Source organism: Desmodus rotundus, chromosome 3 (assembly GCF_022682495.2).
Source record: "Desmodus rotundus isolate HL8 chromosome 3, HLdesRot8A.1, whole genome shotgun sequence".
NCBI classification, from domain to species: Eukaryota; Metazoa; Chordata; class Mammalia; order Chiroptera; family Phyllostomidae; genus Desmodus; species Desmodus rotundus.
Window position 1 is genome coordinate 141,888,094 of NC_071389.1, and position 14,438 is coordinate 141,902,531.

Below are 14,438 nucleotides of genomic sequence, written 5' to 3' on the forward strand. Positions count from 1 at the left end.
ATTCCATTTATATGAGGTGTATATTGTAGTCAAACTCATAGAGGCACAAAGTGAAACAGTGGTAGCCAGGGATTGAGGGGGAAATGAAGAGCTGTTGTGCAATGGGGACAGAGATTCCATCAGGCAAGATGAAAAGTTCTAGAAATCTTAAGTACAATGATGTGCATATAGTTAACAATCCTGTGCTGTGCACTTAAAAATGTTTACAGGGTAGATCTCATGTTTTATTTTTTTTTAACATAATAAGTAAAGCCAAAAATGAAATTTATATGACATGACTTACTTGTAATGAACCATGCTAACTTCTAGGGACCAGCATTTCCATATTTAAGTACTCACATCCTTATGGAATTGTATTTATAGAATTGAAGCTCACCAGTATGATTTTCAAACTTCACTTTCTTTTTGGAAATCAGAATGACACCTGTCCATCTTAACCCTTCCTTTCATCTAGGATTTCTTAAAGATTACTTACAGTGGTTTATAAACTCATCTGCAAGTTCTTTTAGTACCCTGAGATGAAATTAATCCGGGGCAGATGATTTGAAATAAGTGACAATGGTTAGATGCATACTTGCTTTTTTATAGGTTACGTACCAGTCTCAATTTCTCTCTCACCACTGTTGGTTTCCTCTCCAAATTAATGTGCATTCTCAAAGAGAATGTAAGCAAACTAAACAAAAAAATGTTAAGTAATTCTGCTTTTTCTATCTGCTCACATTACACCAAACAGCAGGCCCAAGCTTTTAACAGTGCAATTAATCAAATACATGGTATTTTTGATATGTAAGTTGTAATGACTTATAAAAACTTTAAGAATATAGCTATTAAAATTATAATTTCACCGCTTACTTTTAAATATGCAGCTGCATCCTGGACAGAAAGTGTTCTCTGACTCGCACTGCCACACTCATGATCTCCTGGAAAGATGAGCATATTATTCATTTTGAATCAGTACTGTGTTCAATAGAAAAAACCATATTAATTAAAATATTTTACAAGTTACAATCATATATTATTATTAGAGAAATATGATTATATATATTTTCTAGGGAAAATTCAGTAATATAAATAAACAGTTACCTTTACATAAACTACAACCTTTAAAATGCAGTTCAGTCTATATAAGAGCATGCCCTCCTCTTACACTCCAACTGAATTGTTATCCAGGGCAGAAACCATGTCACACTGTGCCTCTCTATAGACCTTGGCACAGAGAAGGTCCTCCATAGGCATATTATTTTCCAAGGGGGAAAATTCATTGTGCTAACGTACCTATCACTAAAATTAATAATCCAAATGTTCAAATAAGTTTTAAAACATACATTTTCAGAATATAACTAAGCAAGGGGTGTACATGCCTTAAAAATTATTATAACACATCAACAGGGAAATTACATAGAAGTTTCTAGCTATGATCTGGTTTATACAGAAAATCACATTTTCCTTTTCTTATAACTATTTGTAAGAGAATCCAAAACATTTTCTTTCAGGCTATCTGTGGTTATTAGGAATCAATTATGTTCACGTTCAACTTCAAATTTAAGTTTTTCCTGGCCTGTTTCTTTCAAGTAAATTGTTTTAAGTTAACATAAAAGTATAACAGTTAAAGTAAAGTCCTTGGCAAATATTTCTATCACTAAAGAAACCATGTTCCTGTTGCTAGTTTTGTTCAAGTGGCCAGATTTTAGTGACTGCAGTTGTAAAAAGAAAAGAAATACCTATTAGATAAACAAGTAAGTCTTCAAACTTTATAATGTATCCTCAGAGACTCAGATGCCATAGATCTACAGCAGAGGTCAACAAACTACCGTGCACAGACCAAATCTGGCCTACCTCTGGTTTTTATACATCGAGTTTTATTGGAACACGGCCACACTCATTCATTTATGTATTCTCCATGGCTACTTTCATGCTGTAATGGCAGAATCGAGTACTTGCAACAAAGATCATCTAGCCCACAAAGCCTAAAAAAAAATGTACCACCTGGCCCTTTTCACAGGAAAAAATTTGCCAAAAGAAGAAGGAATCTTTAGCTTTAAAAGCACTTCAGATTTTGCTGACCTAGCCCACTTCATAAAACAATGCTATAGAAGCTTATGGCACAACATCTGGAATTCCCGGCTAAAGTGCACTGAACTTTTTTCTGGGTGCTATAGCATATCAAATAAATGTTATTAGCTTGCGGTGCATAAATATGACAGTTTATCAGTCAATGCAAAGAAGGCTTTCAGTGATATGCGCAGAATTATGAGCCTAAAAAACTGACCAGAATTAAGGAGCCAAACTGAAAAAACAAAGATTGATGAGAGGATGGGGACCTGTCAGGATCATAAATGCCTCCATGCAATCAGAGAAGTTCCACATTTATCTACTAGGCTTCTACAAATGATACCAAAGGATCTGCTCATATCAAAAGTTTGAACAACTAAATTTTTCTTTTCTTGTAACTGTTTATAGGAAGAAAATCCAAAGCCTCTTCTTTAGGATTATGTGTAATAGGAATAAAAATGTTAACTATACAACCACTTAAGGAAAACCTGCATTTTTATATTTAATCTAGGATTTTAGTTAATTCATTGCTTACCCAATTCAACTGATACTTAAGCTTTCAGAATTTTGTTACTATTAATGAAGAAAACAAATTTGACTTTGGGATTATACTATATACATATATATTTCATCTAGTACATGTGGTAAGCAGAAAAAGACCCTGACTAAATATATCTACAAGAATAAATATCCACTCTGTATAGGTAATAAGAAGTTCTAAAGAGGAAATATTTCACAAACAGAACACTGAACTTGAGAAAAACTATTTCTACTGCTACAGAATGTAAATTAATTTTCAAAACATTTTTAGTGACTATGATTGTTAAAATTACCTGCAAGCTGTGCCAATCGATCATGAAGCTTGTATAAAGTGTTCATTATAAGATTTTTTTCACTTTCCTAAAATTAAAAGAAATTATTATAAAATATCTAACTCCAAAAGAAACACACATACCCAATAATAATCTTACTCAATAAAAGAAAACATAAGTAAATTTAAAATCATAGAAGCTACATAATCTAAAGGACAAATTCATATTTAAACAATGGCTATCATATTTTAAAGAAATCTAAACCTAAAAATCTAAATTATCAATTTAAATATTTTATTTTATTTTTGGATAATATATTCCTTTTAACTTAACATACCCCAAATACTATCATTTCAACATGTAATCAATATAAAAATTGATATTTTACATTCTTTTTCTTTTTTATATTTTTTGTTGTATTTTTTCCCGTTACCGGTTAGTCCCTTTATATCCCCTCCCCCTAGCAATCACCACACTGTTGTCCATTAGTCTTTTTTCCTTTTTACTCAGTCCCTCCACCATCCACCTTGGCTGTCATCCTGTTCTCTATCTTGCTTATTAGTTTGTTCATTAAATTCCACCTAAGAGTGAAATCATATGGTATTTGTCTTTCTCTGACTGGCTTATTTCACTTATAATGTTTTCAAGGTCCATCCATACTGCTGCAAAGGGTAAAATTTTCTTCTTTCTATGGCCAAGTAGTATTCCATTGTGTAAATGTCCTATAGTTGTTTTATCCACTCATCTACGGATGGACACTCGGGCTGTAAATAACACTGCAATGAACATAGGAGTGCTTATATTCTTTCAAATTAGAGTTTTGGGTTCCTTTGGATATATCCCCAGAAATGCGATCACTGACTGAAAAGGCAGATCCATTTTTAATTTTTTGAGGTATCTCCATACTGCTTTCCACAGTGGCTGCACCAGTCTGCATTCCCACCAACAGTGTACCAGGGTTCCCTTTCTCCATATCCTCGCCAGCACTTCTTGTTTGTCGATTTGTTGATGACAGCCATTCTGACAGGTGTGAGATGATATCTCACTGGTGGTTATAACTTGCATTTTTCTGATAATTAGTGACAGTAAGCATCTTTCATGTCTATTGGCCACATGTATGTCTTCTTTGGAGAAATGTCTATTCAGGCCCTTTGCCCATTTTTTAATTGTGTTGTTTGTTTTTTGGTGTTGAGTTTTATAAGTATTTTATAAATTTTGTATATTAACCCCTCATCAGATGTATTGACGAACATGTTCTCCCATTCTGTGGGCTGTCTTTTTTTTTTGTTGGTGATTTCCTTTGCTGTGCAAAAACTTTTTAGTTTGATGAGTATGATCAGGAAATAAGCCCTAAGGTTAGTGCTAAAAAAGGTCTCAAATGCAACTAATTCCCTCAACCACCAAAGCAGTGCTCCCGTATCTCCCCTGCCCCATACAATTGCATGCTCATGTATATTGTTCTTATGACACTGTTTTCTTCCATGCTGCCTTCATGTTTTGTTTAATCTGACTCAACCACATAATAAGGGAATGAGTATTTACAATTTGATTGACCCTCAACCTCTCCTAGGTTCCCAAAGTGGCCCTGTATAAATTTATGAACTATTAAAGTAAAACAAACATTTAATGAGTATCTACTAAGAGTTAAGACTGTTCTCAGCAAAGTGAGACCTAGTGAACAAGGTAGTTCCTGTTCTCAAGGGCAAAAAAACATAGTAAGGGTTATAGTACAGTTGCAAACAAAATATAATGTAAATACAGAAGAGGGAGGGAAGATCTGTTTATGGAAGAGAGGATATTTGAGTTGAGCTTCACAGGAAGAATAGAATTAACTAGCATTCCAAGCAGAAGAAACAGCATGAAAAAGGCATGAAATCATTGTTTTATGTCTTATATAACCAGTACCTATTTTGACTCAGCAACCTACTGGAAAAGCAGTCTGGAATGAACAGCTAGAGAGCCCTAGATATCAATACAAAGAGTCTGACTTCATTCTAAAGGGTAAGGAGCAAAGTAAAACAGACTCATGCATCAGGACTACTACTCTGACCATACAAAAGAAAAACAGAATAGATTATTGAAATGTCTATGTACCCAGCCAACTAGTTTAAAGCAATGACACTCCCAACTTAAAAGCAATCACAACTAAAAGAGACCAATATAAGCAATGGGGAAGGGTAGGTTAGGAGAGGGTGTAATAACAGCTTATCATACCATTTGAAATAAATTCATGACTCAAGAGGGGGCTGTGTTTTTATTATTTCCTTTCTTCCTGAAGTGTCTAACAAAAGAGGATTACTTGGATGAATATGACCAAGAGCAAATTTAAACAAGATATAAAAAGCTGGGAAAGTAAATTATATGCCATGAACATGCAACCTCAACATTTATTTTCATGCTATATGTTCAGAGACAGAAGAAAAGTTGGGACACTACAAGTGGCATGCTTTCTGTCAATGCAGCTTTAACAAATTACACTCTTTAGTGAAAACTTATCAAGGGCTCCATGATCCTACCAACAGAGTCATTGGTTTTATGTGAGATGGTTGATACAGACAAGTGATCTTCCTTCAGCTGACCACTTGCCTTCCCATCCCTCTGCTTTCCCCACCCTCAACTTTATCTCAACCAGATTCTGAATCAAGCCTATCTTTATCTTTACATTAGCTTAAAAATCCAACTGCAAAAAATCAGACATCAAAAAATAACTGCAAAGGCTGAAATCCAGAATTCTGAAAGCTATGCATTTGTGATACATTAAACCACAAAATCACTGTTAATAAATATGCTCATTATAATACGATGAGAAGGAACTCCAATAATAGTGTAGCTTGTGGACCTGTTACATAAAACAGGTAAGTCTGATCGGGCTCAGATTAAAGTAGCTGAGAGTTTGTAGTTTGTTACCTCCCTTATCTGGAAAAGTGACCTATTTCCTTTTTGTTTTATATATCCTGATCAAACCTATCCCCACTCCCCTTTTGAAAATAAAACTAAATCCAAAAATCTGATACTTGCCCTCTCCTCTGTGATTACATCTTTTATGATGTAATTACACTTCATCTTTTGACTCAGATATTCGCACTGGACTAGATAAGTAGAATAACAAAACATGATCAGATATAACTGGATCTCATACTGGATAACATATATACTGTTACATTCGCATACCAAGAATTTAAGCAAAAAGCTCAACTATATTTTTCAAGAATTTTTTTTCCAATGACAAGTTACTGAAAATAAACGTTTCTATACAATAAGAATCTCAAGTGCCATCCAAATGATCAAATAAGTTATGATGTAAAACTATGTTATCAATGTGAACAAATCAATTTTGAGAAAGGCTTTGGTTCAATTATCTTTAGCACCAGTATGCTAATCTAAAAGTAAATCTGAAAAGCACCGTATTTTTTGGACTATAAGGTGCCCCCCCCCAAAAAATTGGGAGGAAAATGCGGGGGGGCGCCTGATGGTGGAATGGATTTTGTTTTGGTTTTTCCCCCTATTTTTGCCCTCCAAAACCCAGGTACGTCTTATGGTCTGGTGCGTCTTATAGTCCAAAAACTACGGTATGTAATTCAAATATTAAAGCTACTTTCTTTATAAAAAATTTATATTGGCTTACAGTTTCATTACAGTCTTCTTCAATTATGACTGCTTTTTAGATGGTCTTTCCAAACATTCAGCTTGGACTATATCTAACTAGTGGCTTCCCTAATCACCCTGAAAACAAGTTAAAGATCTACCAATAAGTCAGTATTTAAAGTAAGCTTTCATGTAACCTTTCATTAAACAAAAATAACTTTATAATTTCAAATAGCTACCTTCTAATTGTTTGGTAAGGTCCAGATTTTCTTCTAAAGCAAAGTTCTTATTTTTGGGAGGAAAAAATGAACTGTAAAGAGATTCTACCAAATTTTCTCATATATTGTCACCTTTAAATATTTCCCTCTTCTATCCTCAGCCAAAAAATATTTTCAACTGTTTGTCTCATGTCTCTGATTAAATAATAATAATGGATTTTAAACACTTAGCATGGTGCCTGGCACAGAATAAGTATGTAATATAAAATTACACTATTATTTAGAAGTTCAGAACTTCAATTTCCTTAATGGGGAAAATTATACAGAAGAAAATACGTCTTGTATAACATTTCCCATGTTCAGTGACTACTTTGTACAAATTGAAATTACTATACCAGTAGCAGTGTTTTAAATATCAATTCTTTTAAAACAAATATCACAATAGAATACTATTAAAAATAATCATTACAAAATTCCACTCTAACAATCTAATCTAAAGCAATATTCTGTGGATCTGATTATACTTTATTACTTATCACAACAAATGTGTTCTATACATTGTATATTGCTATCAGATCCTACAAATAAAAAAATTAGGAATGGTGTGTTGTAAACTCAAATATCTTAATATGTGAAGTGCCTATAAGTGATGGTATGCAAATAATATTTTCATGTGAATAAAATTTAGGTTCAAATAAACATTATTGATCCTTTAAAAAGAAAAGGAATCATAAAAGGGCAGCCCAAGGAATATGTTTCTTTCTAAATCCTTTGTCTTCATGCTGGTCGAATAGGCATACCAATGAGCAAAAAATCCAAAGGGAAAGGATGAGGTCAAAAAACACAAAAACTAATAGGGTATTCAATAACTTATAAAAACACCCATACCTCCAAAAGTAGGGCCTGGTCCGCAGATGACATACCACTGTCATTTTACTGGACAGTGGAATATGATAAACAGTTCAGCACTTGGGAGAAAAATCTGTGTCAGATTTAATTATACTATAGTTAAGGAATACTCAAAATAAGAAAATTTATTGCTTCACCCTAAAAGAATCTTTTTTAAATTACTATTTTTAGTTGATAGTCATCCTAATACTTTTATCATATAAAATATGAAACAAAATATCAGCATTATGATCTTTTACTTACTTGAATTTTTCCAAATGTTTCTTCAAAGGGGTTTTTTACTATCAAGGGAAAAAAAGAGAGAGAGAACTATTAGCATCATTTAAAAATGAGAATTAGAATCCCCCTAAAAAAGTCCTCTGAAATGCCAGCATGTACTTTGCTAAAACTGAATATAAACATGCAAATAAAACAAACTGATGACAACATTAACAGCTGTGCAAGTATTTTTTCAGACTTAATATTACGATTCTTACTTTGAAGTTGCAGTACTCTCTGTAGTAATTGAGAGAAGGTACTCTGATGTCAGAGCTGCTGGGTTCAAGTCCCAGCTCCATCACTTACTAGCAACATGGCCTTGAACCAACATCTACTTTGCCACTCTAAGTTGTAGTTTCCTCTTCAATAGAGGAAGGATGTAACAATGATACCTACCTTATATTGTTGTGAGGATTAAATGAGATAAATCATTAAAAATTCTTGGCATACCCTCAAACTCTTACGTTACCAATTATTGTTACTATTAATAGCTATATCATCTGTTTCCACCTTAACTTAGTTTCTCTTCAAAAAACTTCTAAGAGTAGTTTCTACTTGTGCAGTCTACAACATGCTTTAAAAACGAGTAATGCATGCTCTGACTGGTGTGGCTCAGTGGACTGAGCACCAGCCCGCAGACTTAAGGACTGCTGGTTTGATTCCCAGTCAAGGCACATGCCTGGGTTTCCGGTCATCCCTTGCACATTGATGTTTCTCTCCATCTTCTTCTCCCTCATCCCTCTCTAAAAATAAATAAATAAAACATTTTAGAACAATGAATAGTTCATTTAGAATTCTGATTTCTAAGAACTAAAGAAAATCTTCCTAATCCTTGCTAATATCTGGAAAAGTAGCAAGAAACAAATATACAGATCAAAGTAGCTAAGAATTAAGTTTCAGTATTAAATAACTTTGGATTTCCAATATATATTATAAAGAGGATTTACCACTTTCGATCCAACCTCCCTATACACCTCCCCAAAGATACACACAACTTTATGGCTGAATTATGTAGCACCTGTCATGATTATTATTTAGAATTTCCTCCTTATCATCTATTTTTAAATCACATGTGAAAATATTCAAAGCATTGATACCTAGATCCCTATAATCCAGGTCACAACTAAAACTGAGCCTACAAAGTACTTCACACTCACCAGGTTTCCTTTCTGAAGTGCTTTTCTATTTTTATTTGAGAAAACAGGAAGTCCCATAGGAACCAGGAACTGCCTGATTCTAAGAAAGTTCATGTGTGAGACCACTTTAACAAGGTGCAATAAAAAAAACCAAGGAAAAAAATGTATCCTGCTATCATCTAAAGGGATTTGCTAATGGATTTTTAGATAATATTTTTCTGTAGAGCAACAGGGTTTTAATGATGGGAAAGAAAAATTTTTGAAGATAAAATGGACTCAACAGGGGAATAGAAAGAAATATATAATTTAGAGATTAAATAAAATGTTAAGAACTGGAACATGCTTGGACTAAAATGACATTTTTTAATAACATTAATTTTTATTAAGCAAAATTTGAACATTTTAAAATTAAGTTATATTTAATTAAATATATTGCCAACAGATGCCCTGTCAATCTAATTAAAATTAAAATCTGGTTAAAATTGGTCAAACAATACTAAAAAACAGATCTTTTATGTGTTCCTTATAAGAATAGTTCTAAAATATATTGAAACATTCAATTCTAAAACACAGGTTTTAATGTCTATTAAAAAAAAAAAAAGCCATGCATTATTTTTGACTATATACAGAAGTATTTTTTGCCCAGATTATTAAATGGAAAACTAGCTCTTCAAGTATCACTATGAAAGTATTGCTATGAACTGTACATGTTCTCCCACCAGACTGCTCTACTGTTGAGTTTCTCACAACAGGGACCATGTATCCTGTATGCCCAGCGCAAAGCATAGGGCGTGGAAAGTGCTGGTTGTGCTACCTAAGTTAAATCCACCCTTCTTTATTCTACTCTGTGTGTTAACACTGAAGGGAAAGTGTTAAATTCTGCAGGAAGTTGGAGAAGGCTATGTTCTGGACAAGTGGGAATGGAGAGGGGGGATAAGATAACAAGAGAAAGCCAAAGAACAGAATAGTAATTCTGTTGAAAAACATTACACTGTCCTCTGTATCTTTCTAGATTTCTGCCTCTTGTCTAATGGGCTAAAATACCCTAGAGTTATAACATATAAAAAGCCAACAATATACATTCCATCCTACATATTTTCTGTTAAAAAAAAAATTCCCACCAATTTCCTATGACAATGGTCTCCTATTAAATTAACAGACAGACCTATAGAATTTTATAGAATTACAGAAGTAAAATGTAGCCTTGAGGTTAAGTTTTAGAAGGAAAATTCCATCTAAAAATAGTAATTCTAACAAACCAAATCCTCATTTCTAAAAGAAGTATCTTTATACATCTAATTTTAATTTTGCCAAATTATTTTAGTATTTCTAAAACTACATCAGTATCTTTTATCTCAACCAAATTACCTATACTTTTTAATGGGAACGACACATGTTGTTAACCCTAATGAAATATTCCTTCATCCTCTGCTTATCAGGCAACAATAGAGGAGAAACAATATTCCAAAAGCATCCCACAGTAAAACTTCATTTATTCCACTTCATTTATTAGTCTCTTTTCTAAGAACGGACCTGAGAATAAATTATAGCTCTTATTCTTTATTCTTTTTTTTCCAGTTTTTATTGTTATTCAATTACAGTTGTATGCCTTTTCTATTCTTTATTCTAAGGCAATGATAATTCCAAGTTGCTATTTCAAACTTGACTCTTCCACCCACAAAAGGCACAACCTTTAAGTGTTTGTAGACCTGTTACTGTCCTCTTTCATACTCTATACCAGCAACATTAATGCTTGTTCTCAAATTCTCCCCTTTGGCCATTTCTCCTTCAATTTTCTCATTCAGATTATTTCAAACCTCAAATATTCCAAACTTTTCTTTGTAAATGTCCTTAATATTTTGACTTTTCTTTCATTTAAACCATCCCAATGACTGTAAAATGTCCTTAATATTTTGACTTTTCTTTCATTTAAACCATCCCAGTGACTGTAAAAGTCAAGTTTCTCCAAACCTCTCTTTTTCTGTCTCATCAATTCCAAAAATGTTACTAGTTTTACTGATTGTTTTTGTTAAATGTAAACTTGTAAAAAAAATTCTCTTAGGCTAAGATCAAATTTATCAACCATTATGAATTCCCAGGGGGAAATGAAGCGTATCAACCAATAAATGTATTCACAAAATATGTCAATGTTGACCAAACAGATTGTTCTCCTCAGAAAGGCTCCATTTTGCACACCTGGTGGCAGTAAATGGAAGAAAAGTCTGTGGTGACCAAAGTTCTTTTATAACTCACAAAGAAAAATAAACATTTAACAAATATTTATAAGGTACTTTTGTGCTAGGTACTAGAAATATGGCAGTGACTAAAATAAAAAATATCCCTACCCTCAAGAAGCTTATGTTCTAGAGGGGTTAGAAGAGACAATGAATAAATACATTTTTTTAAAAAATGTATAGTTATGTCAAATGCTTCTAGTGCTTTAAAGATAAAACAGTAAGAATGGTGCCTGACATGTGAGGGAGGGAAACAATATTAAATAAGATGGTCAGAGAAGACCATACTAAAAAGACTGCATTTGAACAGAACCCAAGGGAGCAGAGGGACCAAGCCATGGACAGAGAATCTGATGCATGACAAGGCTAAGTTGCTTCCTTAATGTAATTGCAGTTTTCACAGCTGGACTTTAAAAAGATGGGATTGAAATCTATGTATGACTCCAAAGCTTATATTCTTTTCATTATAGAAAAAACTACAGGAAAAAAAAAGTATTTCGTTTAAGGAAAGCATTCTTCTCCAGAACCTTCAGATCTGAAATCATAACTTTAATCTCATGATGTAATACATGAAAAATGCCCAAAATGGGGATAAGGAGGAAAAGACACTGCTGTTGGAGAATATACTATTGTATGTTGGGTGAGGAAAACTTCAAAACCAAGTTCTCTTAGTAGTTCAGGAAAAGATTTTCCATGATATATCAAAATACAAAGTATCCCGGCACCACCACAGGCAGCATTAATCCCTCCCCTTCTCTCTGTTGCCATAGCATTTTTTCATAATACTGCTATAAAACTTACCACAAGAAAATGCTTACTCTAGCATTTTCTTTAAAAAATAGTAATTTTTCTGTTAAGTACCATACTACATCTAAATATTCACAGTAAAAATGTTTTTTACACAGCCAAAATGTTTTTTGGCTTCATCTTCCAACATAAGATATTCACAAACACATATTAAATGTCTGCCATGCACCAGGCATCATGCTAGTTGCAGGAAATTTAAACAATGAAATTACATAAGCCCCATCCTCAAAAAGTTCAGTCTTGAGGGCAGTAACTCTGCAGACATGCACTTTCAAAGGCAGTCTCTTATAATTTTGTAACTCCATGACCTTAAACCTAGGTTTTAGTCTTTGGAAACTTCAAGTCATCTAGGCAGTTAAATTCAGCTGCCTAAATGACCAATTACCTCTCTGAGTTGTACCTTTTTGCAAACAGACATTCAAATTCTGAAATCCCACCTTCTAGCATTAATGGTTTAAACAGAGCATAATTATACGTGAAGAAGTAGGAGGTGGTGGCGGGTGGGGGACAAATGTTTCCAACAGCTGCAGAACACTGCACCTGTGTGGCAAACACTTTTGCATTTCACCATCGGCCAGACTAATCTAAAAATGGGACAGGATGAACTTTCTTTTGCCACACAGCACATTGCACATTTGTTCTCTGAAAGTTCTCCGATTGTTTCATGGCTCTATTTAATATATGGTCTTTCTAAAAGACAGGAACTATTCACTTCAACCGTACTTAATAAATTACTGTGAATATTGAGATTAAATCAACAATCAAAACAGACAAAGTTTTATGGATCAAACTGTCTACTAAAGCTTGCCTAAGGTAAAACTCTTGTACCACCCTGTTCTACTCATAAATAACTTTTCCATTTTAACTCTACCGATCTATCTGGATTTATAGAGGTACAGACCTAGGTGGAGATAATGAATGAAAGAAAAAGGAAGGAGACCAAAAACTCAAAAGCTCCTCTACTTCTCTTACCTGATAGGACTCCCAACTTTCTAGCTGCCCTGTTTTATCAGAGGCAATAATTCTGTGCTACTTCCAAATAAGTTATTCTTAGAGAATGAGTGCTCACAGCACAATTCTTTCAATTTTCTATTTGAAATTTTTTATAATAATGACAGAAATACACAGGTTCTATAAAATAAAAATAAAAAGGGCTTTAAATGTGGACATCACAGTACTAAGAACATAATGAAAACTGAAATGTGTCTAAGACATTTCAAAAATGTCTCTTAGGTATTTTTGTCTAAAAACTCAAAAAAAGGTCAAAACTCAATTAGTTTGTGTTATTATTTGGTTGGCCAAAAAGTACATTTGGTTATTTTCATAAGATGGCTCTAGTACTGCTTGTCTTTAACTGTATTCGAAACAATTTTGTTAGACTGTACTGGGACGGCTATCATATCAGCATGCATTTTTTTTTTAAAGTATCAAAATTGGTGAATTTTTGTGTAGCCATTTTAATAATGAAGATGGAAGAAAATAAGCAACATTTTCAGCATATGCTTTATATCAGGAAAGGTAAAAACACAACTGAAACACAAAAAAGATTTGTGCAGTGTTGGAGAAGGTGCTGTGACTGTTCAAACATGTCAAAAGTGGTTTGCAAGTTTCATCCTGTAGGCTTCTCACTGGACAATGCTCCACAGTTGTGTAAACCAGTTGAAGTCAATAGTGATCAAACTGATACATTAACTGAATCAACATTATACCACACAGGACATAGCCAACATACTCAAAATATACAAATCAATAAAGTTATTGGTAAAATGAAAAATGTGTCTTTTATTTTATGGAAAAAAACCCACACAGACTTTTTGGCCAACCGAATATATGGTTGGTTCTTACTCTTCACCTCTATATGATAAAGAACATTATATACTCTCTTTCAACTTTATAGTCATTTCAAAGTCTCACATTTACTCACTGTAAAAATGAAGATTCCCCACCTAGTGAAGAAAAAAAATTATACAAATTTGTCTTTATTCAAATGCTAATTACATTTATAGTTGTACCCCAAGTTTGGGATCTGTAACAAAAGCTGTGAGAAAGACTTCTAATCACAAACTGGCCAACAGGTATTTATGGAGCATATTCTACTATGTTCTGAGAGCATGCCTCTTTAAGAGTGGTGGAGATAAACAAGAAGCAAAGATATATAATGTAATCAATACCACCTTGGAGTTTAGTATAGTGTGCTTTTAAGAATCAGGAAGGAGCAAATAATTTCTGCCTACAGTACATTTGAGCCTTAAAAATAAACCAAGAGTAACTAATAAAATGAACAACCGGAAAATCAAAAATTGATGAATCTTAAAAGTATCATGCTGCATGAAAACAGCTTTATATAAGAATATTCTATGAATCCAATTATATGAAGTTTTAGAACAGGCAAAACTAATCAGTGGTGAAAAAATCAGGATAGTAATG

At 33.3% G+C, this 14,438-nt stretch overlaps 1 protein-coding gene across 1 annotated transcript in view; it reads right to left on the reverse strand.

The window, feature by feature from the left end:
- Positions 1 to 14,438, reverse strand: part of LEMD3 (LEM domain containing 3) — a 60,459-nt gene that overhangs the window by 22,834 nt on the left and 23,187 nt on the right. The window contains exons 2-4 of the mRNA XM_045184668.3: positions 7,820 to 7,857; positions 2,886 to 2,952; positions 853 to 920 (exon numbers count right to left, since the gene is read on the reverse strand). Of these exons, the coding sequence (XP_045040603.2) occupies positions 853 to 920; positions 2,886 to 2,952; positions 7,820 to 7,857 (173 nt within the window). The remainder of the gene's footprint in view (positions 1 to 852; positions 921 to 2,885; positions 2,953 to 7,819; positions 7,858 to 14,438) is intronic.